General features: G+C 37.3%; 1 protein-coding gene across 3 annotated transcripts in view; it reads left to right on the top strand.

Moving 5' to 3' along the window:
* Positions 1-22,706, top strand: part of Dennd4c (DENN domain containing 4C) — a 98,523-nt gene that overhangs the window by 34,573 nt on the left and 41,244 nt on the right. For all 3 annotated transcript variants that reach the window (XM_034502195.2, XM_034502196.2, XM_076934694.1), the window contains 11 exons: positions 100-338; positions 2,657-2,723; positions 3,690-3,748; positions 5,130-5,274; positions 9,096-9,271; positions 11,910-12,010; positions 13,025-13,243; positions 16,764-16,909; positions 18,733-18,768; positions 18,856-18,986; positions 20,959-21,091. In XM_034502195.2, the coding sequence (XP_034358086.1) occupies positions 100-338; positions 2,657-2,723; positions 3,690-3,748; positions 5,130-5,274; positions 9,096-9,271; positions 11,910-12,010; positions 13,025-13,243; positions 16,764-16,909; positions 18,733-18,768; positions 18,856-18,986; positions 20,959-21,091 (1,452 nt within the window). The remainder of the gene's footprint in view (positions 1-99; positions 339-2,656; positions 2,724-3,689; positions 3,749-5,129; positions 5,275-9,095; positions 9,272-11,909; positions 12,011-13,024; positions 13,244-16,763; positions 16,910-18,732; positions 18,769-18,855; positions 18,987-20,958; positions 21,092-22,706) is intronic.

The raw sequence follows: 22,706 nt of genomic DNA, 5'->3' as shown, positions 1-22,706 counted from the left end.
GTTTAATTTTCAGCATGAAATATAAAAAGTGAAAAATGTAGAGAAAAAGATGAATTTTCAAAAACAATTTCAAATCTTACAACAGTTCTTTGACTGTAGGTATATGGAGCTGCCATCCAGTTTTATGAACCTTACTCTCGAGAACTTCTAACAGAGAAACAACTTACACAGCTGGGCCTGTTGACCCCCGTGGAGAGAAAAGTGGTCTCCAAACCCATCAATTCAAACAAGTGCATTTGTTTGCTTTCACACTGGCCTTTTTTTGAAGCTTTTAAGAAATTTCTTATGTTTATCTACAAAGTTTCTGTGTCTGGACCACATCCTCTTCCCATTGAAAAGTATGTATGATGATGAGGAGTCTTGTCTCTGGAAATCAGATGTGTAATGCTCATATAACTTAGCAGCAGAGTTGAAGAGGAGGAGAGTCATAGTCACCTTATTTTAGCTTGTTCCCTTCTCCACCTAAATTGTTGAAATTAGGAACTTGAAGTTGGAGTTGGTAAGCATGGCCTTATGATTGGTTTAAGAATTCTGGTGAGGAGCTAACTTGCATAGATGTGTGCGTTCTTCCTATTCGTTCTTCAGAAATCAAGATAACAAATGTATACTTGGGCTTTGTGTAAGTAGCCAATGCAAGATCTAGGTATAATGAATGTTCATCTCTAAACTAATGGGGAAGTTAGAAAGGTAAATTAACTGATTTTAAATGTGTCATTTTAGCACGAGGCAGAATGCTTTACAATTTTCTTTGTCATGGAAATGGTTTATAAGAAAGGAAGATAGATGTGGAGCTATGAGGACTGGGTTTTTTTTTAGGGGGTGGGAGGGGTGTTTTGTTTTCAGACAGGGTTCTCCTTGTAGCTCAGACTGGCTGCAAACTCCTAGGCCTCGTAGTTTCTGAGTTCAGGGACTTTATAGCTATGCATGGTTCATTTACTTTTTGAGGCCAAGAGGGATGGTTCAGCAGGGAAGAGTACTTGTTCTTGCAGAAGACTTGGGTTGGATTTACAGCACCCTTACGTCAGCTCCCAAGTGACTCATAACTCTAGTTCTGGAATAGCTAAGACACTCTTCTGACCTCCACATGTTGTGTACAGACATACATAGAAACAAAACACTCAGACACATAAAATTAGTGAATGAAATAAATGAATAAATAAAAACTTACTATATACGTGCATTTATCTATGCGCACACGTGTATATACCACCAAGGCACACAAAGAGAGGTCAGAAGGTAACTGAGTGTTAGTTCTCTACTTCCACCATTGGGCTCTGGAAGGAGGATCAAACTCAGGTTGTCAGGCTTGGTAGCAGACACTTTTACCTACTGCGCCATCTCTCTAGCCCATGTTTTTTGTTTATTATTGTATCTAATAAAGACTTTAGTAACAAACCAAGAAAGGTTAAGAACATCAAACATCACAAAATCAAAATTTAGTATAAAAGTAGGATTTCTATTTTTTTTCCAGAATGCAAGTTAGTGGTTTATTTTTTTACATGTAATTTTTGGTTGTCAGATTAATTACACTGAGGTGAAATTTAACAATTGATATTACGTAATTGGCGTAAGCAAGCTTACAGACAATTGACAACCTGTGATTTCTACAGCAGACTCAGAGATCAATGATATGATCATTGTTCGTCTCTTAAGGTAAATTCTACATTCTGTCTCTCCCAAGAGCATAGACCTCTGGAGAAACTTGAAAAACATTGTTTGTAAGTAGAGAAATAGCATTTACGTGTTCAAAGTTCAAGTAATAAATCTAGGATTAAATTTCTTACTTATATTTCCTTACATTGGCATTGATAAGCAGGGCTATAAAAATAACTCTGGTTTGTTTTTACTTTTAAGACAGGGTTTCTCTGTGTAGCCCTAGCTGCCCTGGAATTTACTCTGTAGACCATGCTGGCCTTGAACTCAGAGATCTGCCTGCCTTTGCCTTCTGAGTGCTGGGATTAAAGGCATATACCTCCACTGCCTGGCAGAAATAGCTTTTTTAAAAAAAGATTATTTTTATTTGTGTGTGTTTGTGTTTATACATATGTACACCACAAATATATGATTGCCCACGGAGGCCCGAGGACGGGGGCTAGAGTTACACAAATATATGCTTGCCCACGGAGGCCCGAGGATGGGGGCTAGAGTTACACAAGTATATGATTGCCCACGGAGGCCCGAGGATGGGGGCTAGAGTTACACAAGTATATGATTGCCCACGGAGGCCCGAGGACGGGGGCTAGAGTTACAGGTTGCTGTGAGCCACTATGAACTTAACTAAGGCTTACTGCAAGAGTGTAGTTATTCTTAGCTGCTTCTGTATTTTATTAGAGCTACTTTTAGATTATTGTTTTCCTGATGAAAATAATGGATTTTGTTTGTTTTATTAGACAAGGTCTTACTTTGTAGTGCAGGCTGGCCTAGAACTCACTAGGAAGCCTAGGCTAGTTTTCAATATGTAGTAATCCTCCTGCCTCAACTTTGTAAGTACCAGAATAATAAGAATCTACGAGTATGCTTTGCAAAAGTGTATTCTTTAGCCTAGTTTTAAATAAATGATTTTTCTATTGGGATGATATATAGTGGAATGAAAGGCTTGCTAAGATCTGAGATACATTTAAGAAAAGTAACTATGGTATTTTACAATCTTTTCTAGGCACATTTCACATTTTATGCAAAATATCCCTTTTCCTTCACCACAAAGACCAAGAATCCTCGTACAGGTAATGAAAAAGGAGTCTATTCATGTCAGCTTGTGCTAAGTTCTTTGAGTTTGAGATGAAGCAGTATGTGTGTTTCAAGTTGTGATTATTCTTTATTGAGCATTCTTTTCTAGTCATTTTTTAGACCCCAGGTAAATAGAACTGGAGTAAACATAACCTATGGTTATACGTATTGTTTTTCATTGGTCCATATGTGCCCTTTCCATAGCTAAATTTAATAATTAAACCCATAACATAAAGTTATGTTATGGCTATGTCCTTAGTTTCTAAGTAACTGATAATATTTAGTATTTTAATATTTAAATGCTGAGTATTTAAAATTTATTTGGGAGGAGCGAAATTAATACAGCTTTTAACAGTACTTTCAGACTGTACTAAAGAACCTGCTTCTTTCTCAGGCCTATGTAGTGACAGGCCTAGGTAGGTGCACAACTTGAATGTATTTCAGTTCAGCAAGTATTTATTTGTACTAGACAATTACTAAATGCTTAACTAAGTTTCTTCAATGAATAAATTTGAGGTTCATACAAAAATTATTCCAAAATTTTAAATAATGGCATTTAACTTCCTAACTGGGTCAAAACTCAGTCATCAATTTAAGAAAAGCTGATTAAGTTGGGCAGTGGTGCAAGCCTTTAATCCCAGCACTTGGGAGGCAGAGGCAGGTGGATTTCTGAGTTCGAGGCCAGCCTGGTCTACAGAGTGAGTTCCAGGATAGCCAGGGCTATACAGAGAAACCCTGTCTGGAAAAAAAAAAAAAAAAAAAAACAAAAAACAAAAACCAAAAAAAAAACAAAAACAAACAAAAAGAAAAGCTGATTAAAAAAAAAAACCTCTGAGTATTTACAGTTATCATTTATATCTCAGTGAACTTAAAATTATATGCCTTTCTGCATATTAAGCCCTTTATCTAAATATTGAGACTATAAAGTTGCTTTGGCTAATTTGTCTTTTTGTTTGTTTAAGCTATCAGTCCACGATGCATTAATATTATCACAACCAGTGTCCACACCTTTACCATTAAGGTAATGATGGTTTGCTTATTTGTTTGTTTGTTTGTGGCTAGAATTCAGGACGTTATATATGTTGGGCCTTAGGAGCCACACCCTCATCCCATTTTATAATATTTAAAATGTTATTTTTTATTTGCTTGGAACAAAATGCTTTAAAATATTTTACTAAGCTAAGCATGGTGGTACAAGCTTGTAATCCTAGGATCTTGGAAGACTGAGGCAGAAGGATTACAGGTTTAAGGCCAGCATGGGCAACTTAATGAGATCCTGTCTTAGAATAAAAAGCTACAGGTACATGTAGTAGCTCTGTGATAGAGCACTTGTTTAATTTACACGGGTCAGTATATTTTAGAGGCAGGATGATACTAGGTAAGAATAGGGTATCACTTAGTATTGCCATTCTTGATACATGGGTGGGTGGTGTGGCTAGCTTAATATGGAGGCACTTTGAGACAACTGCAAGTCTGGGGAAATGATTCAGTAGGTGAAGCATTTGCCCTGCAAGTTTGAGGATCTGAATTTTGGTTCACAGAACCCATGTATGTAGAAAGCATGTATGGGTTGTACATGTCTGTAGTTCCAACAGTGGACAGACAGGTGACAAAAGACAAGTGAACCTTAGAAATCACTGGCCAGCCAGGTAGCCTACTTGGTTAAATTCTAGGCCAAGGATAGACTCTTTTATAAACAAAAGATGGCAGGTGCCAAAGACCAACATCTGAAGCTGTCTTCTGACAACCACATGCATGTCCATATACTTCATGCACAGGCGTTCTACAAAATCCACAATTATAAGATCTAATACAGGAAATGCTTCTTTCTCATCTCTACTTCCCATATTCAGTTTGTAAGTCAGTATTCATGGTGAGCTGATGTTAACCTCCTATATACATACCCCTTTGCTGCTTTTCTTCTGCATCACTAATCCATCTACTCTCTGGACTATTTCATTAATAGCCTCTTGATTGAAACTTTTACTCTTAGACCTTCAGTTCTTTATCTACCTGCAGCCAGTGCATCCTCTTATGAATATGAGTTTACTTGAGTCATTTCTCTTTACCGTAATCTCTTGTTACTTTCACATGCTCCCTTATTTTGAAGCTCTTAGATTATGACATTAGCTTTTTCCTGCTTCAGGGTTTTTACATAATGCTGTCTCCCAGACACATTACATCCCTTCCTCTGTTCCTTTGAACTCAGCTCAAATGTCTGAGCTTCAGAAAAATCTTTCTTAATAATGTTTATTTGAATCACACCATATACTACATTAAATTAGTTGCATTCTGCTAAGTTATAAATTGAAATTAACATTAGATTCTTAACCTGTTTAATAACTAAATCCTGATATGTTTTAGTAAAGTAGGTCCCAATCTTTTCTTTCTCTATTCTCTAGTGGAGCCAACTTTAGTTCCTTACTGATGAATCTGGGTCCTGAGAATTGTGCAACCTTGCTGCTGCTGGTTTTACTTGAGAGTAAGATTCTGCTGCATTCTCTCAGGCCAGCTGTACTGACTGGGGTAGCCGAAGCCGTTGTTGCTGTAAGTATCATTTCCTCTTAGAACAGAATTACTACTGGAGCATTTTTACTCTTCTTCAAAGAAGGCAACTTTGCAAATTCCAGCCCAGTCAGTTTGATATAAATGTAATTTGAGTATATGAAGAAAACAAAAGTTGGAGGGAAAAAATGTCAGTTTCTAATTTTTAATATTTTTAGTGTTCTGAGAGTACTCATTATATAACAGTAAACCTTGTAAGTGGGGCCTGGTAGTTTCTACCTGTAGTCTTGTGTTTCCTGGGGTGACACAAACAAGGGTCTTGTCATCCTAATAGAGAACCACGGACAGACTAAAGTGATGAATCTCCCGAAGTCCAAATTGGAAACCAGTCGTTTTATTGAGGTGACTCACAAGAGTGTAGATGAGCAGTTACACAGAGGAGTGGGGACAACTCAAACGTAGCTGCATCATGGAGATGCTGCCTGTAGCCTAAATGACTCATGGCTGCTGGAACCCTAGCGGTCTCTGTGGGCCTTGCAGGCATCTCAATAGGTCAGAGTCTGTCAGATATTGAGCTGGTGCAGTTACTTACTGTTCTTAGGACCTAGGAGAGGGGCCTTATGAATCTAAGTCAAGTTTCCCAGACTTGTTAGTTTAATCTCTTGAGTCTCTGCTTTTTCAAGAAGAAATGTTTCATTTTGAAGAAAGTTGTTACACACTATCATAGCACTTGGGAGGCTGAAGCAGAAACATGCTTGTGTGTGTGTGTGTGTGTGTGTGTATCAAAATCTTGCCTCACAAAAATATTAAAAACTGAAACACTAATGAAAATTTAGTTGATTTTAAGTTATGCAAATTAATTATGTGGTTAATTTTTCATATTAACTTTTAACTATTATCTCTTCATATATATATATGGCTTTATTGTGAATAGGATAATATAAAAATGATTCGCTCTTGGGGAAATCACAAATTGTATTTAAAACACTGTAATGCCTTTTTGCTACACTTAGAAATCAGATCATAGTGAATTTTTTGTAGCTGTATGCATGTGTGTGTGCACACAAATATACACATGTGCACATGTGCATGCATATGCCTCTGCATTCATGAAATACCAGACTTGCTCTGTGAGTGCTGGGATCTGAACCTCTGCTTTCATGATTCTGCAGCAAGAATCTGTAACTGCAGCAAGTGTTCTCTAACTGTTAAGTAATCTCTTTAGCCTTTGTTTATTTTACTATCTATTTAGTGTGTGTGTGTGTGTGTGTGTGTGTGTGTGTGTGTGTGTGTGTATGTGTGAGTGTGTGTGTTTGTATGTAGATGGATGGATGGATGGATGGATGGGTGGATGGATGGATGGGTGGGTGGATGGATGGATGGATGGATGGGTGGGTGGGTGGGTGGATGGATGGATGGGTGGGTGGATGGATGAATACATGAGTGCAAGTGCCTGTGGAGGGCAGAAGAGAGCATTGGCTCTCCTGGAGATGGAGTTATAGGTGGTTGTGAGCCATTAGATGTGGGTTCCTGGAACCAAATTCAGGTCTTGTTCAAGAGCAATACTCACTCTTGAATGCCAAGCCATTTCTCCCATCTCTGGTTTTTTCTTTTTTTCTTTTTCTTTTCCTTCCTTCCTTCCTTCCTTCCTTTCTTTTTTCTTTCTTTTTTCCTTTCTTTCTTTCTTTTTTTTTAAAGACAGGCTCACATTTATCTAAAGTTCACCTGGAACTTACTTATCAGGTTGGTGGTGTGAACTTTCACAGTTCTCCTGCCTTAACTGCTAGTGTGGGAATTAGAGGTGAGAGCTGCCATGCCCAGTCACCCTGCTTCCTTGGTGCATTTCTGGAACACTTTTGTTCATGTTTCAGGTAGTGGTCTCTTTGTAGTGAGGCTCACATTGCTTGTACTAGTGCAACCTGCTCTGAACTCTGTTTATGGGTCTTTTTCCCCCATAGTATTATTCACTTTCTAATAGGATATATACTTTTTATATCTTCTGTTTATTGTATACCTACCTCTTCCTGTCAGACTGGGTGTCAACAGACTGGGCAAGTCTGGCCTGCCAGTCTGCCAGAAGTGTATGACTAATAGTTTTATTGGAACATAGGCTACTTATTGACTTATTACTTGTTACTGTTTTCTTGTACAGTAGCAGAATTAAGTAGTTGTTACAAAGTATTTGAGGCCTAAAATATTCTGCATTTTACAGAAAAAAGACTAAAATTCTAAACTCTGAAGATAGGAGGCATGGTCTGTTTTATTGATACTGTAATCTCATTGTTTAAGAGTGCTTGGCACTTAACAAGTGCTTGTGTTTCTATTAGTACATAATTCTTGAATACAGAAATGCCAGTCTTGAATAATAGTCTGTAATGCCTAGCAGAGGTAGGCCTATAGATATTTCTTTAGAGTTGGTGATGATGAGCAAGGGTGAACATTGAACCAGACCTTAGAGCAATAGGTCATCACTGATTATAGTTGTGGCTAATTGTTATTGAGCATTCAGATTCAGAGGCAGGTCAGTGTCTACATAGTGAGTTTGAAGCCACCCATACTATTTAATGTTCCATCTCATATAAAAGTATGCTTTTTGAATGAGGCTTTGTAGTAACTACAATACAATTGGTTGGGAAGGTAACTGTATATGAATCAAAACAATATTTTAAGTTTTTTTCTTAGATTTATTTATTTGTTTTATGTGTTTATGTCTATGTATATATGGGCTAGTGCCCTTGGAGGCCAGAGGAAGGATCTCCTAGACCAGATCTAGGAGACCAGATCTCCTAGAGCTGGAGAAAGTTGTGAGCCATTCAGTGTGAATTCTAGGAACTGAACCCAGGTCCTCTGGAAGAGTAGTCACTGCTCTTAACCACTGAGCCATCTCTCCAGCCCCTTAGTATATTTTTTTCAATCTATTAGAAACTGCTCTTAAAAATAGAAACAGAACCAAAAAACAAACAAACAAAAGTCTAAGTACACATACACTAAGATGTCAATTTGTAAATTAAAACTTCCATTAAATTTTTTTTTGGTGTGTGTGTGTGTGTGTGTGTGTGTGTGTGTGTGTGTGTGCTAGAGACAAACTTCTGATGTCATTCTTCTCTGGTGCATTCGACTTTTTTTTGAGACTGATTGTCTCATTGGCTATGTTGGATCGCTAGCAAGCCACAGAGATCTGCCTGCATCTGCCTCCCCATTGCTGGGATTGGAAGAGTCCATCATACCTGGCTTTTTGTTTACTTGTTTGAGATTCCCAGAGAATGTTTAGTATCAACTATATTGTGAAGAGGTCAAGCTTCACTGAAGTGGAATTCTTCTAAATGTTTATTTGAAGTGTAGAAAATGTTTTGTTGAGATCTTTAAGTGATTATGTTTTAATTATTATATTTTATTTTTTAGTGTGGTGCTTGAGATAGAACCCCAGGTTCCTAAAACACTCTAAGCAAACACTATTCCTAATCACAGTCCCACACTAGTTTGTTTCTCCCACTGCCCACAGTCTCTCTGCACTTAGATTTTGGCCATAGTTCATAAGTGAGTAAAGTGTCCAAGTTTATAAAAATGTAGGGTTGTTTTATTATTTGGGGGGCAGTTTCATCTTTTTGCTTTGATTATCTATAAAGTATATATGAGATTTGTGTAAAGAATTAACCTGCAAAGAGCTGTTAGTGTGCCGTAATCATCAGTATTCTTGAAAATGTTAATCCAATAGTATTTGTAGTCACTTAACTTTGGAATGAAACTTAAGTTGAAAAAAATAGATTTCATTGCTTTTCAATGGTCCCTTTCAGTAATAGTTAATTGTATAGTTGTCATTGCAAATTCAAATTTGGTTAATTTTTAAAAAACTTTTCCCCTAGATGATCTTTCCATTTCAGTGGCAGTGCCCATATATCCCCCTTTGTCCTCTTTCATTGGCTGGAGTGCTTAGTGCACCTTTACCATTTATAGTTGGAGTGGACTCAAGGTACTTTGATCTTCATGACCCACCACAAGATGTTGTTTGCATTGACTTGGATACGAACACGTTATATGTGTAAGTGATTCATCTTCTATTATCTCCCATGTATAGTTTCCACCATATATAATTGAAGCTATTTAGAAGCATTTAGAAATAAGTTGGATTGGCAGGAAATGTGTAGATAAAGAAATTGGAGATGCTACTGGTAGTGGTGGCACATGCCTTTAATCCTGGCACTAGGGAGGCAGAAGCAGGCTGATCTCTGTGTTCAAGGCCAGCCTGGTCTACAGAGCAAGGTTCCAGGACAGCCAGGGTTGCTTAGAGAAACTCTGAATTAAAAACCCATCCCCTCCACCCCCAAAAAATGGGATCTGGGAGTATAGCTCAGTTGGTAGACGGCTTGCTTAGCATTCTTGAAGCCTTGGGTTCCAGTTCCAGCACTGAATAGACACTATACTGGCATATGCACTCGGGGAACAGAGGTGGCAGGATCAGATATTCATGGACCGTCTACATAGTAATTTAAAGGCAGCCTATACTACATGAGACCCTCTCTCTCCAGGCCCTTGTGGTCACTGCAGGGCATTTTTTTGGGAAGATACCTCTGTATGTGGACTGACAGAATAGTTGTATGAAAGGAAGAAAACATTGCTTAGAAAATAATACTGAAGCTAGTGTGTAGCTTATGCTTATAAACCTAGTGCTTGGAAGGCTAAAAAAGATCACCATGAATTAGACATCATCCTGGGCTACCTAGGGGGATCCAGGTCAGCTTTAGCTACAGAGTGAGACATTGCCTCAAACAACCCCACAAAAATTTAAAATTAAAATAATACTGAAGTGGATATACTGTATTTTGAAACTGTATAGCTACAGTGGTTCATTATTGTGTATATCTAGATTTATAGATAACTTGGAAGTAATGAGTCACTTCATGAATTCGGTTAGCTCTACCCCCTTCCCTCATTTCCTACATTTTTTTCCTTGTTCTCCTGGGAATTGAACCCAAGGTCTGCTGTGAGTTAGGCCTAATCTCTACCACTCAGCCTCGTAGCCAGATCTGAAATTTTTGTTTGTGAAAGTCTCATATATCACAGACTGGCCCTGAGTTTGAGCTAGCTGTGATAGCCAAGGATGATCTTGAGTTGATCTTCCTGCCTCTCCCTAATGTTGGCATTACAGGTATGTATCATACACCAACCAAGTCCAACATCCTTTCTTTTATGGCAACAAAAACAAGTGTTTTATAGTTGATGGTTCCCCTTGGATTAGACAGACTGTGGCATGTGAATGTATGCCAGTTCCTAGTCATTTGATACATTATCATTGTCATTTTGTAGAGAAGAAATTTGAGTGACAGAATTCCAAAGTAATTATTTTTCAAAGTCAGATAGATAGTAAATGTTAGAGCCAGATTCCAAATTGATGATAATTCATATAAGGGATGACAGTATTCATTTGGGGATTTAAAAGGTAGCACTAAAATAGATACTATGCAACTACATCAAGTGAGATTACATGATCAGAGTTAAATGTTACATGCCATCAATTTTAAACACATGAAAGTTTCAAAGTTGATTTGACATCTTATTTACTTTCTTAATTATAAGAAAAATCTTACTATGTGTTCTTGGCTGTCCTGGAACTTATAGACCAGGCTGTCCTTAAACTTGGGGTGTTCTTTCTGCCTTTGCTTCCTAAGTCATAGATATTCATGCTCAACTAGTGTGAATCTTTTAACAGTACCTGTAACATGGGAATGTTATAGCCCTTTTAGTCAGTTCTTTTTGCAGGGAGGATACCATATTTGCTTCTGTGCTGGTGGCATTATCAGTCAGGTCGTATTTGAAGTTAATTTCTACTTGGAGTTCTTTGGACCATGTTGGTAAATTTCGTTGGACTGTAGTAATTGAAGGAAGGAATCCCTTCTTCCCAGTTGAAATCTAAGTGGAGCCAATGTTACTGAGTTTTAGTTTGGTTTTCATTCAACTTGGTTGTGACCAAAACAGGGTCCTGTTAATTAATCCTTAGGTCAGATGGGGCTTTGGCATTTCTCTAGGTTTCTAATCACTGAAGACTGAAGACTAAGCTATAACATTAAAAGAAAGCCTGGTACATGCTGACTTGTAGAAGAACATTTTTCAAAGCCATTGTCTCTGCTCTATTTTATATTTCTGGATTATAAAATTTTGAAAATTCTAACCATTTTTTAGCTTTTATTTTATCTGTGTCTTCAGGTTTTTTTTTTAAATGCTTTTATAGACATAGATTATATTAAATAATGTTGTGTGTGATTTCTTTTTACACCTCTGTGAGAAATCCAATGAACTAGATGTGCTTTGGTTCTTTGTTAAATTCTGTCCAGTTCTTTGTTTGGGCATATAGTATTTTAGAGTTCTGCCAATAGGTTAACATTTCGGTTCAGTTAATTTAACTCTTAACTCTTAAATCATTATAGTGTTTAAGTGTAATTTGTAAAGTCAGACTCCAAGTCAGTATTGGACGACTTACTGCTTTGGTGAAGGCTGTTAGAGACAGTCACAGTGTCTAAGGTCTATTGACAAGGAAAGAGAAGCATCGTAAAGCACCTCCCATTCCGTGTGTCAGTGTTAGTCTTGAGTGCATGAAAAATGTCCCTTTTAACTTTTGACAGGAGAATTTTGTTTAGTACAAATGAATTATATAGCAGATTTTCTTAACTCTGATTTAATAGAGCTGATGAGAAAAAGAACATAAACTGGAAGCAGCTTCCCAAAAAGCCATGCAAGAGTCTGCTTGGCACCCTGAGGAGACTGTATTTCCAGCTCTGCTCAGGTGAGTGTGAGGAGGGGTTGGGGTACTTGCTACAAACACAAATGGGAATTGTCTCTTGCTCTGTCTTTTTCTCTCATCCTTTCTTTTTAGTATTTTATTTCTAATAATGTTTGAGTGTGTGTGTGTGTGTGTGCACACTTATGGGTGTGTGTGTGCGCGTGTGTATGTGTTAGATACCTGTGGAGCCCAAAAAGGAGCGTCAGATCCCAAGGAGCTGTAAGCTGCCCAGTGTGGGTGGGTGGTCAGTCTTATCCAAGAACAGGATGGATTCTTAACCGCTGACCCATCTCTCCAGCCCCTTTTTATGTTTTGAGACACTGTCTTTGCTACATAGCTCAAGTTGACCTAGAATTTGTGATCCTTTTGTTTCTGCCTCTCCCCTTTAAAAGTGTTTTAAAAGTGAGCACAAGAGAAGATAATTAAAATAAAAGTAATTGTTAATTAAACATATTTTGTTCTAGTTATTTTATATCAGACCTAAACAATGTGTGGTTAGTTATTTTTTGTTTTTTAACATATTCTTTGTACCCTGTCCTCTTTGCTACCCTTTGTCCTGAGAGCTAAAGATGACTTCAAACTCCTGATCCTTTTGTCCCTACCTCTCAAATGTTGGGGTTGCAGGTGTTAGTCCAAGGCCAGTTTGTGTAATGCTGGGGGTTGAACCCAGGGATGGGGAAGCTCATCATCTGAGCTACAACCCGAGTCCGATTTTTTGTTTTGTTAGTTTTGGGTTTTTTGTTTGTTTGTTTGTTTAGAATTTTTGAGATTAGAACTTGTGTTTGTCCTGGGGCTGGTTCCACCCTGCTATGTAGCTGAGTAACTCCAGCACTTAGGGAGGCTGAGACAACAAGATGGTGAAAGAGAAACCAGCCTGGGTTGCATGGCTAAAATATCTCAAGGGAGAGTGAGAGAGGGGCTGGGGAGTAGACTTTATTTTGACTATTTTTTTATCTTATATTTAATATATAAATGTTATATATTAATACCTTGTTTTGCTTTTACTTCCTTTGTCAGTTCATCGAAAACCTCAGGAAAGTTCAGCAATTGAGATGACTCCAATTGAAGCAGATTTCTCTTGGCAAAAAAAGATGACACAATTGGAGATGGAAATTCAAGAGACATTTTTGCGATTTATGGCATCTGTTTTAAAAGGGTACAGGTCATATCTCAGACCAATCACAGAAGCTCCTTCCAATAAAGCCACAGCTGCGGATTCATTGTTTGATCGACAGGGTGAGTGTCAGTGAGATCACAGTTGCCTTCATTAAAGTCAAAGGTATTTTTATTTAGGGTTGCTATGTAGATTCATTTATTACACCCATAGAAGTTCATATTCAAATGTAAGGAATTTCCATTTTCTGTAATCTCTATTGATATAACTTTCTATTTTTATACCCCAGCATTTTTTCATGAAAAATGTGAAACTGACTGTGTTTAACTTGAAGAGTCCAGTGTGTTGTGTACAATCCCATAGATCAGTTATTTCAAGAAGACACATCTGGGACTTGCTGGGGGTTTTGGCAGTTTTTCTTTCTTCAGTTTTGTCATTTGTGCCTCAACAATTATTTTACAGACTGAAACCACCAGTTTTTATGACATGGTCTGAAGTTTTATGTAAATAGTACAACATTTGTTCTAGAGAATGAAGGCATTAGACAACAAAGTAGTGTAAATACTAAGTCCAGTGTTGATTCCCTGCGAGGGCTAACTTGGTAAAGAGGTTTTTCCTGAAGACATACAAAGTGAAGAGTGGATAGGAATTTGATAGTGGCTTTGGCTTAACTTTTATGCAAACAAAACACATATGCAGTCCCTCACATGGCTGTCCTCGTTTTGTTTGCCTCGTCCATTCCATTCACTCCATTTCATTTAGTGTACAGTGTAAACAGGCCATCATTTCTTCAGTAACTGTTGTTACCATTAGACTTTCCTAGATTTATGTATATGACCTGCTATATCATTGTGGTGTTCAACATTTCATCTCCTATTTCTTGGAAACTTGATTGTATCAAGAGCTACTCTGCCTAGTAGAAGTACCATGTAGCTACACACGGAGTTTTAAATTTGTAGTAGCCATGTAAAAATTTAACGACTAAGAAAAAATAATTGTAACTGTATTTCCTCTAACATGTTTGAAACAGCATCATTTCAACATACAATCAAAAAAAATTTTTTTTTTAAGATTTATTTATTTTGCCAGGCAGTGTGGCGCACGCCTTTAGTCCCAGCACTTGGGAGGCAGAGGCAGGCAGATTTCTGAGTTCGAGGTCAGCCTGGTCTACAGAGTGAGTTCCAGGACAGCCAAGGCTACACAGAGAAACCCTGTCTCTAAACACACAAAAAAAGAAGATTTATTTATTTTATGTATGTGAGTATACTTTAGCTGTCTTCAGACACACCAGAAGAGGGTATTGGATCCCATTATAGATGGTTGTGAGCCACCATGTGGTTGCTGGGAATTGAACTCAGAACCTCTAGAAGAGCAGTGAGTTGATTCATCTCTCCAGCCCCCCAATCAAACATTTTTAGTTATTAAATGCAGTAACCTAACATTCCTTATGTTTATATTGTCTATAAAATGCAGTATGTATTGTGTAACTTACAGTTTAGTTCCATTAGTTGCACTTAAGATGGTGTGTTACCACCCATGGTTACTGAAATAAACAGTACAGGTCTGGAAGCCTGATTACTAAAGATTTAAGTTCAGTAGCTTTGGCACATAAAAGGACCCTGCCCATTCTCTCTCCTTCCTTTTTCTCATGGTTTCTCCTTTCCTTCTATTTCCTTTCTTCCTCTCTCTCCCTCTCCTTCCCTTCTCACCTCCTCCTGCTCTCCTCACTTTCTGTTATAATTTACTCCTATTTTATTTAATAATTCACCTGTTGATCAAGAGGGTGGAAGTGAATGAGTAATACAGCATGCCCAATGCCCTAAAAAAAAAAAAAAAAAAAAAGGAAGACAGAGAAAAGGCAGCCCTAAAAACCATATTTTAAATGGTGTTAGAGTACAGAGGACTATTTGAGATAGTTAAAATTTCAGTCTTTAAGAATTCAAGAGACAGAAGGAGAAAAATCTCTTGAGTTCAAGCCTGGTTTATATAGAAAGCTCTAGGCCAGCTAGTGCTGCATAGTGAGACTGTCTCAAAATTAAAGAGAAAACCTGTGTTTGGTTTTCAGAACCCAATGTTGAACAGCTCAAAACTGCCTTTAACTTCAGTTACAGGGGAACTGTGTCTTCTAATGGCCTCCTAGGATGCCTGCACACATGCGCGAGCGCGTGCGCAGTCTCTCTCTCTCTCTCTCTCTCTCTCTCTCTCTCTCTCTCTCTCTCTCTCTCACACACACACACACACACACACACAGAGAGAGAGAGAGAGAGAGAGAGAGAGAGAGGTGTGAGTACTTCCTCACCTTCTTTGTCTGCTTCCTTCACCAAAATGAAAAACAAGCAAAAAGGACTGGTAGTAATAATTCAACTTTATAGAAGCAAACCAAACAGAGAGATTGATCTGAGAGTGATATGGAAATTAAAGATTAGTATTATATTGAAAACCAGTGAGGAGCATATGATGAGTATGCCTCTGTGAAGACTCATTGAGAACCGTGGACTTGAAAGCCCTGAGTCTTTCTTGGTTTGTACGTGTTAGTTACCTTTTAATCACTGTGACAGCATGCCTGAGGAAAACAGCCTTTGATAAGGCAGAACTTTCATGGAAAAGCATGGCTAAGGAAAACTGTGCACCTCTTGACAATCAGGAAACATAGGGAGAGACAGGGCTCTTGGGGCAAGATAGTCCCTTTCTAAAACTGCCCCTATTCATCCCTTCCTCCTGTGGACTTTCCTGCTAATTCCTCCTTTAGTTTGAACTAAATGGGTTAAACCATTGGTGAATGATCTGGTCATTTCTCACTAGTGCCCTCAGCTGTGGACATGAGCCACTTTGTGTGACACCTCATAGCCAAACCACAACAGTGAAGAATGGTAGGAATGAGGAACTGATGTGCAGTCACTGAAGGAGGCCCCTGGCCTCAGTGAAACAGTGGAGTACTAGTCAAGTGCTTAACTTGAACCACACAGAAATCTTCGACATGTGCAGGAATGATGGTCTGATAGCAGAGGAAGAAAACTGACCTGTGTAATATATATCCACCAAAAAAAAAAAAAAAGGAACTGGTTAGGCTGGGCAGTGGTGGTGCACACCTTTAATCCCAGCACTTGGGAGGCAGAGGCAGAGGCAGGTGGATTTCTGAGTTTGAGACCAGCCTGGTCTACAGAGTGAGTTCCAGGACAGCCAGGGCTACACAGAGAAAAACAAACGTTTTTTTGTTTGTCTCAAAAAACAAACAAAGAAACAAACAAATATATTCATCATTGGCTTAAGAGAAAAATTCTTGTTTGTTTTGTTTTTTTGAGACAAGGTTTCTCTGTGTAGACCTGGCTGTCTAGGAGCTTGTTATGTAGACCATGCTAGACCTGAACCTAGAACTCAGAGATCCTTGTCTCTGCTTCTGAGTGCTGAGATTCAAGGCATGCAGCACTATGCCCAGCCAGAGAAGAATTCCTGTCTTGCTCAGGACATAGGGCTATGAAGAGATTTGGTATCGAGTTTTCATAGTTAGACAGAACTTCACATGATTGTTAGAAATTCCCATAATTGTGGATTTGCATGAAGGGAATATAATATATATGAAAATAATGTTTGATATGACATTAGTTCCTTTTAAAAAATTTATTATGATTTTGTTTTCTTCAGGTTTTTTGAAAAGTCGGGATCGTGCCTATACAAAATTCTATACTCTTTTATCCAAAACACAAATTTTTATTCGCTTCATTGAAGAATGCAGTTTTGTAAGTGATAAAGATACTGGATTGGCATTTTTTGATGATTGCATTGAGAAGGTAATATTTTGTTTTATATGCCAACTTTAAGAAAAAACACACTGGTTTAACCTCTATAATAATTGTGTGTGTGTGTATGTGTGTGTGTGAGAGAGAAAGAGAGAGAGAGAGAGAGAGAGAGAGAGAGAGAGAGAGAGAGCGCTAGCGCAGGAGGGATGTTAGGAGGGGAGGATGGGAGGGAGGGAGAAAGAAGGGGGATATCTTTCCTCTGTGGTATCTACTTGCTTCTATTACTTGATTTGTTTTTCTCTCTGAGCCTGTTAAATGTTAAAAATGGTCCTTTACCTTTCTAAGTCTTACTGTTTGTTGTTGTTGGTGTGGTTTAATCTAAATAAACAAGATATGATTACTTTTATTATTTAAAAGCTATGTATTTATGGGTAGTGGTCTGCTATGTCTTCTTACTTTAGTGTCTTTCAGAATACTTTGGTAATATCTGTAAGACTTTTTTTGTTATTGTTCAAGGTTTCTTTTGAGCCAGAGTCTTATGTGGCCCAAGCTGGCTTTTAATTTGCTACTTAACTAAGGATGATTTGAACTCCACCTTCCAGGTGCTGTAATTTTAGGCATGTGTCACCCCTTCTCCAACCCCCACACTATATCACTTTTTTTTTTAACTTTTGATAGGATCTTGATATGTTACTGTGGCTAGCCTGGAATTTGCTGTGTAGACTAAGATTAGTCTGGCCTGGACTTGAATTGTACCTCTGCTCCCAAATACTGGAGTGATTAGAGCATGTACCCCTATGCCTAGCCCTTGACTTTCAACAGTGAGGAATTAAATTCATATGTCTTTCTAATTTTTAAAAGGTTTCACATTTTTTCTAAATATATCTAGAAGCCACTTTTTCTTTTCTCAAATCATATTATATAAGATTTGAAATTATATCCATGAATGGTTGAGTATTAGGTTTTAATTTTATTGACCTTCATTAATGCATATGCCTTAGAAACAATGCTTGATTAAAATTTATGGAACAACTAATCAAAGTCAAGTATGATAACATGCCTGTGATCCCTCTGTTTGAGAGGCTAAAGCAGAAAGATAGGAAGTTCAGGGCCAGCCTAGACGTTACAGCAAGTTCTAGGCCAGTTGTGGCTACACAGTAAGACCTGTCTCAAAGAGAGACAGAGGAAGGAAAGAAAACTAGTGAAAAGAAATAACCTTTTGTCCTAATTGTCACAGATAAATATGCTTTGATGTAAACATGGAAAACCTAATTTTTTATACCTGGTATTTTAAAAAAAAGTTTCTTTTTGTGTATGTGAGGTGCATGCACACATGTGTGGTGATGGATGTGTACAGAGGCCGGAGGAGGGTGTTGAGTGTCGTGCTGTGCCATTCTCCACCATGTTCTTTTGAGATAGGGTCTCTCACTGAACCTGGTGCTGGGCTGGTTTTCAGCAAGTTCCAACAGTCTTCCTGTCTTTGCCAACCTCTTCCCAATTGTACTGGGCTTACAGGCACATGCAGTTGCCCTGCTTTTTATGTGGGTGCTGAGATCGAACTCAGATCTTTCAGTTTGTCTATTGAGTGCTCTTAATCACTGAGCCATTTCTTCAGCCTTAAATTGTTGTTTCCCCTCCCCTCCCCTCCCCTCCCCTCCCCTCCCCTCCCCTCCCCTCCCCTCCCCTCCCCTTCCCTCCCCTCCCCTCCCTTCTCCCTTCTCCCTCTTCCCTCCTCCCCCTCTTCCTCTTCTTCCTCCTCCTCCTTTTCCTCCTCCTTCAAGTTTTTTCTTTTTAAAATCAGGATTTAAAATTTTTTAAAAATTACTCAACTCAATACAGGTTCTCACTTAGAATTTCTCTTTTTCTCTTCTTAGTTGTTTCCAGATAAAGGTGTAGAGAAAACAGACAAGGTATGACTTTTTTCTTAGGCTTAAATGTTGCCTTTCAGAATTAGATTTTACTTATATGCACATTAATTGGAGAACACTTATTTCCAGGTTGATTTGGATTCAGCAGAAGACACCAAATTGATAGAGCTAGATGATTCACAGAAAAGTGAACACACTGTATTTATAACGCCACCTGAGCCACCTCCTGATGATGGAAATAATTTGTCACCTCAGTACAGGTAGAATGAATTTTTTAAAGAGCTACTTGGGCATAGTTTAGATAGTTTGTTTCAGTTTTTGCCATGATTAAGATATACATATGTTTGTAATATGTGTAGGTAATTTTCAGTGTGAATTTAGTGACCTGAGATAAATATTCTGTGAAGTTACTCCCAGGTGTTACTGTTTAAGGGCAAATGGCCTTACGGAGGTCAGACAGTAATATTTACGTAGGTGTTACTATAGTTTAATCTGCAGAATTTTATTTCTTAAAAAAAAAGTTTTGGGTTTTGGGATTTTTTTGTTGTTTTGTTTTGAGATTCCCTACTAACTTTAGGAGTTTTAATCCTGTGGAATTCTTCCGTTAGTGAGATAGAGAAAATGTGAAAGTAGAGCAATCAGTCTATTTAAAAACACCTAGCATGTAGGATTTAGATGAAAATCTTTTCAGAATTACAATAAATATGTTTTCCTTTTTATAATTGTCATGATACATAGTTTAATAAACTTAAATGAAATAAGAAATGTAACACACAATTTTAGTACTAATTTTAGATTTATTAATAACTTAAAGTATGTGCATATATTGTGTAGAGAAGTTCATCTTAAACATTTTCTTTGTAACTTGTGTTTACCTTTAATGGTTAGAACATTCTTTCATACCATTGAACATTTTCATGGCTTATAATTTTAGTGACCACATTGTATGCAGTTACTATAATTTATTTACCTTGTTTCTTGTGGATTTGTTCATAGTTCTTTGTATCTTTACATACACACACACACACACACACACACACACACACACACGAACAATAATTCTTTAAGAAAAAGTCAAGGACCTTTGTAAAGAGACTACTCTCAGCAGGACTAAGTGAGACTGGAGTTATAATGCAATTGAGTGTCTTAAATGCTAGTTCGATTTCATGCTGTATAATTATTTTTACTTTGCTTAACTTGTGTGGTTGAGACTTTGAATATTGACATATAAAGCACAATCAAGGGAAGGCAAGCTTTTTACAGAGAAAATTTGTCAGAATAAATGAGTAGTAGACAGTTTCCAAGGAGAAAGTCAACCATAGGGGGAAAAAAATCAGCTTTTCTAGCATTTACAAAACGCACACTCAGCTGTTGGACCTGAGTTTCCTGTTGGAGGTGAGCTGTGCTCTAAGTGTGTGTTAGGATACCCATGTTGGAAGCCATCTGCTTTGATTAGAATGTCCAGTTTATTTGAGAAACACTAGTTTAGCTTAGTATTTTAAGAAATTAGGCAAAAGTATTTACAAAGATACACACATAAATACAGTTAATTGATGGTATTCTGAAGAAACTGAGTAATATCCAGAAGTATAAAGAACTTGTTAAATCATAATACATTTCTAAAATAAAGACTTCATTTTTTTCTTTTAAATACTGATATAAACTAATGTCTTAAAGAAAAAGTTGATTATTAACTATACTGATATTTTAAATATATTTATCCTTGAACATACAGATTTTTTTTTTGTATCTTTTTTTTTTTTTTTTTTTTTTTTTTTTTTTTTTTTTTTTTGGTTTTTTTCGAGACAGGGTTTCTCTGTGTAGCCCTGGCTGTCCTGGAACTCACTCTGTAGACCAAGCTGGCCTCAAACTCAGAAGTCTGGCTACCTCTGCCTCCCAAGTGCTGCGATGCACTTAAAGGCATGCACCACCACTGCCCGGCGAACATACAGATTTTATTAAAAGAGTTATGAATTCTTCTATAAGACAGACATCAGGGACTTTTTTTTTTAACTGGTTGAAAATAACAAATAGCTGGGACAAGCTAGAGTTCCTGACAGATCATTCTGTAGTACTAGCTATGTTTTCTCATACTTTGAAACAAATTGTAAGGAGTTTTAAAGAATATTATAGGATAATATTTGAGGTTTAGAAATTTTTACCTAAATGCCGAATAGTTGAAGAATTTGATAGATTGTAAACCAGTAGTTCTATTTTTGCTTTCTATTTTAGTTACACATACTTTCCAAGATTGGATCTTAAGCTTTTTGACAGCCCACAGGAACTGAAACTGTGCTTCAATAGACATCCTCCTGGGAGTAGCATTACAAACAGCCCTGCCCTCATGGCTAAAAGAACTAAACAGGTCAGATATTCTTTATATAACCCATGTTCATTAAAAGTGTAAAATATATATGTATAGAATCCTTAGCAGCTATTTGAAGGCCTGCTATGGTTGTCATGTGTGTAAGGGTATTTCTTGTACCTAACTTGATATTAAAGCTGAAGTTTAAAGCACCCATTTATATTTAAGGGAAGTCTTGGGAACCAAACAAATCTTAACTTTTCTGGATGTGTGGTGGCACACTTAATCCCAGCACTCAGGAAACAAAGACAGGAAGATTTCTGTGTTTGAGACACCCTGGCCTATATAGTGAATTCCAGGCCAGCCAGTGCTACCTAGTGAGACCCTGCCTCAAAAATTAAAAGAAATAAAATAAAAAGTATGTAATTTAGCAGGGTAGTGACAGTGTATACCTTTAATCTCAGTACTTGAGAGGCAGGGGTAGGTGGATCTCTGAGTTTGAGATTATATATATATATATATATATATATATATATATGTGTGTGTGTGTGTGTGTGTGTGTGTGTGTGTGTGTGTATGTGTGTATGTATACAACTTTATTGTGATAAGATTAATGTACCACATAATTTACCCACTTAGAGTATTTATATAATTCAGTAGCTTGTCTTCCACTCTGGTATTTTTAATACATTCTCAGGATTGTGCAACCATCACCTCAGTTAATTTTAGAGATGAAAACTCTAGAAGAAAAATGCATCTTTTTTTTTTTAAAAGCTTTATAGTCTTTTTCCTATAACCCTCTGCAACCATTAATCTGTTTTCTGTCCCCACAGGTGCATTATTCTAGTCATTTCATAGAAATAGGATAATGTAGTATTATTATTTTGTGATTATCTTTTTTAGCTTAGCATAGTCTTTTTAAGATCTGTCCATCCTCTAGCATGCATTAATACTTAATCTTGACTGAGTGGCATTCACATAGCAGGTTATCTGTTCATAGCCACACAACAATTCTTATTTTTGGCTACTGTAAATAATGTTGGTATAAGCATTTGTGTGCAGTTGCCAAGTAGATGAATGTTTTCATGTCTTTCTAGTATATCTAGGAATAGAGCTGTTATATTTATTATATGGTAATTCTGTGTTTCTGTTTCTGAGGAAGTGCTAAGCTGTTGTTCAGAATGGCTACATTGTTTTACATTTCTATTAACACTGTTTAAGGTTTCTGATATTACAATATCCTTTTCACTTATTATCTGCCTTTTTAAAATTACTGCCATCTGATGAATATGAAGTGATAGATACGTCACTGTAGCTTTGATTTGTATTTTCTTGTGTCTTATATACAAAACAGAATTACAAATACTACATCAAAGGAAGTTAACTCAGGACAGCCTTGATATCTTACATTACTGCAGCATTTAATTTAGGAAGAAAGGAGTGTAAGCTATGCTGAGATGCATTAAAATAACATCCTTTATACACTGATATTTGGAGGTTCTTTAGAATAAAGTGAAATTGTGGCAATTCTTCTGCTTCGGCCTCCTGGGTATTTAGATTGCAGTTGTAAGCCACATTGTCTAGCCTTGGACCAGTTATTTTTAAAGACTTACTTAATGAGAAAATCTATGTAAACAATAAATTCAGAAGGGAGAATTAAGTGAAAATCTTGGCA

This window comes from Arvicanthis niloticus, chromosome 5, assembly GCF_011762505.2.
Source record: "Arvicanthis niloticus isolate mArvNil1 chromosome 5, mArvNil1.pat.X, whole genome shotgun sequence".
Classification (NCBI taxonomy): domain Eukaryota; kingdom Metazoa; phylum Chordata; class Mammalia; order Rodentia; family Muridae; genus Arvicanthis; species Arvicanthis niloticus.
Note: the sequence above shows the minus strand (reverse complement) of the source record. Positions and strands in the feature narration are given on the sequence as shown.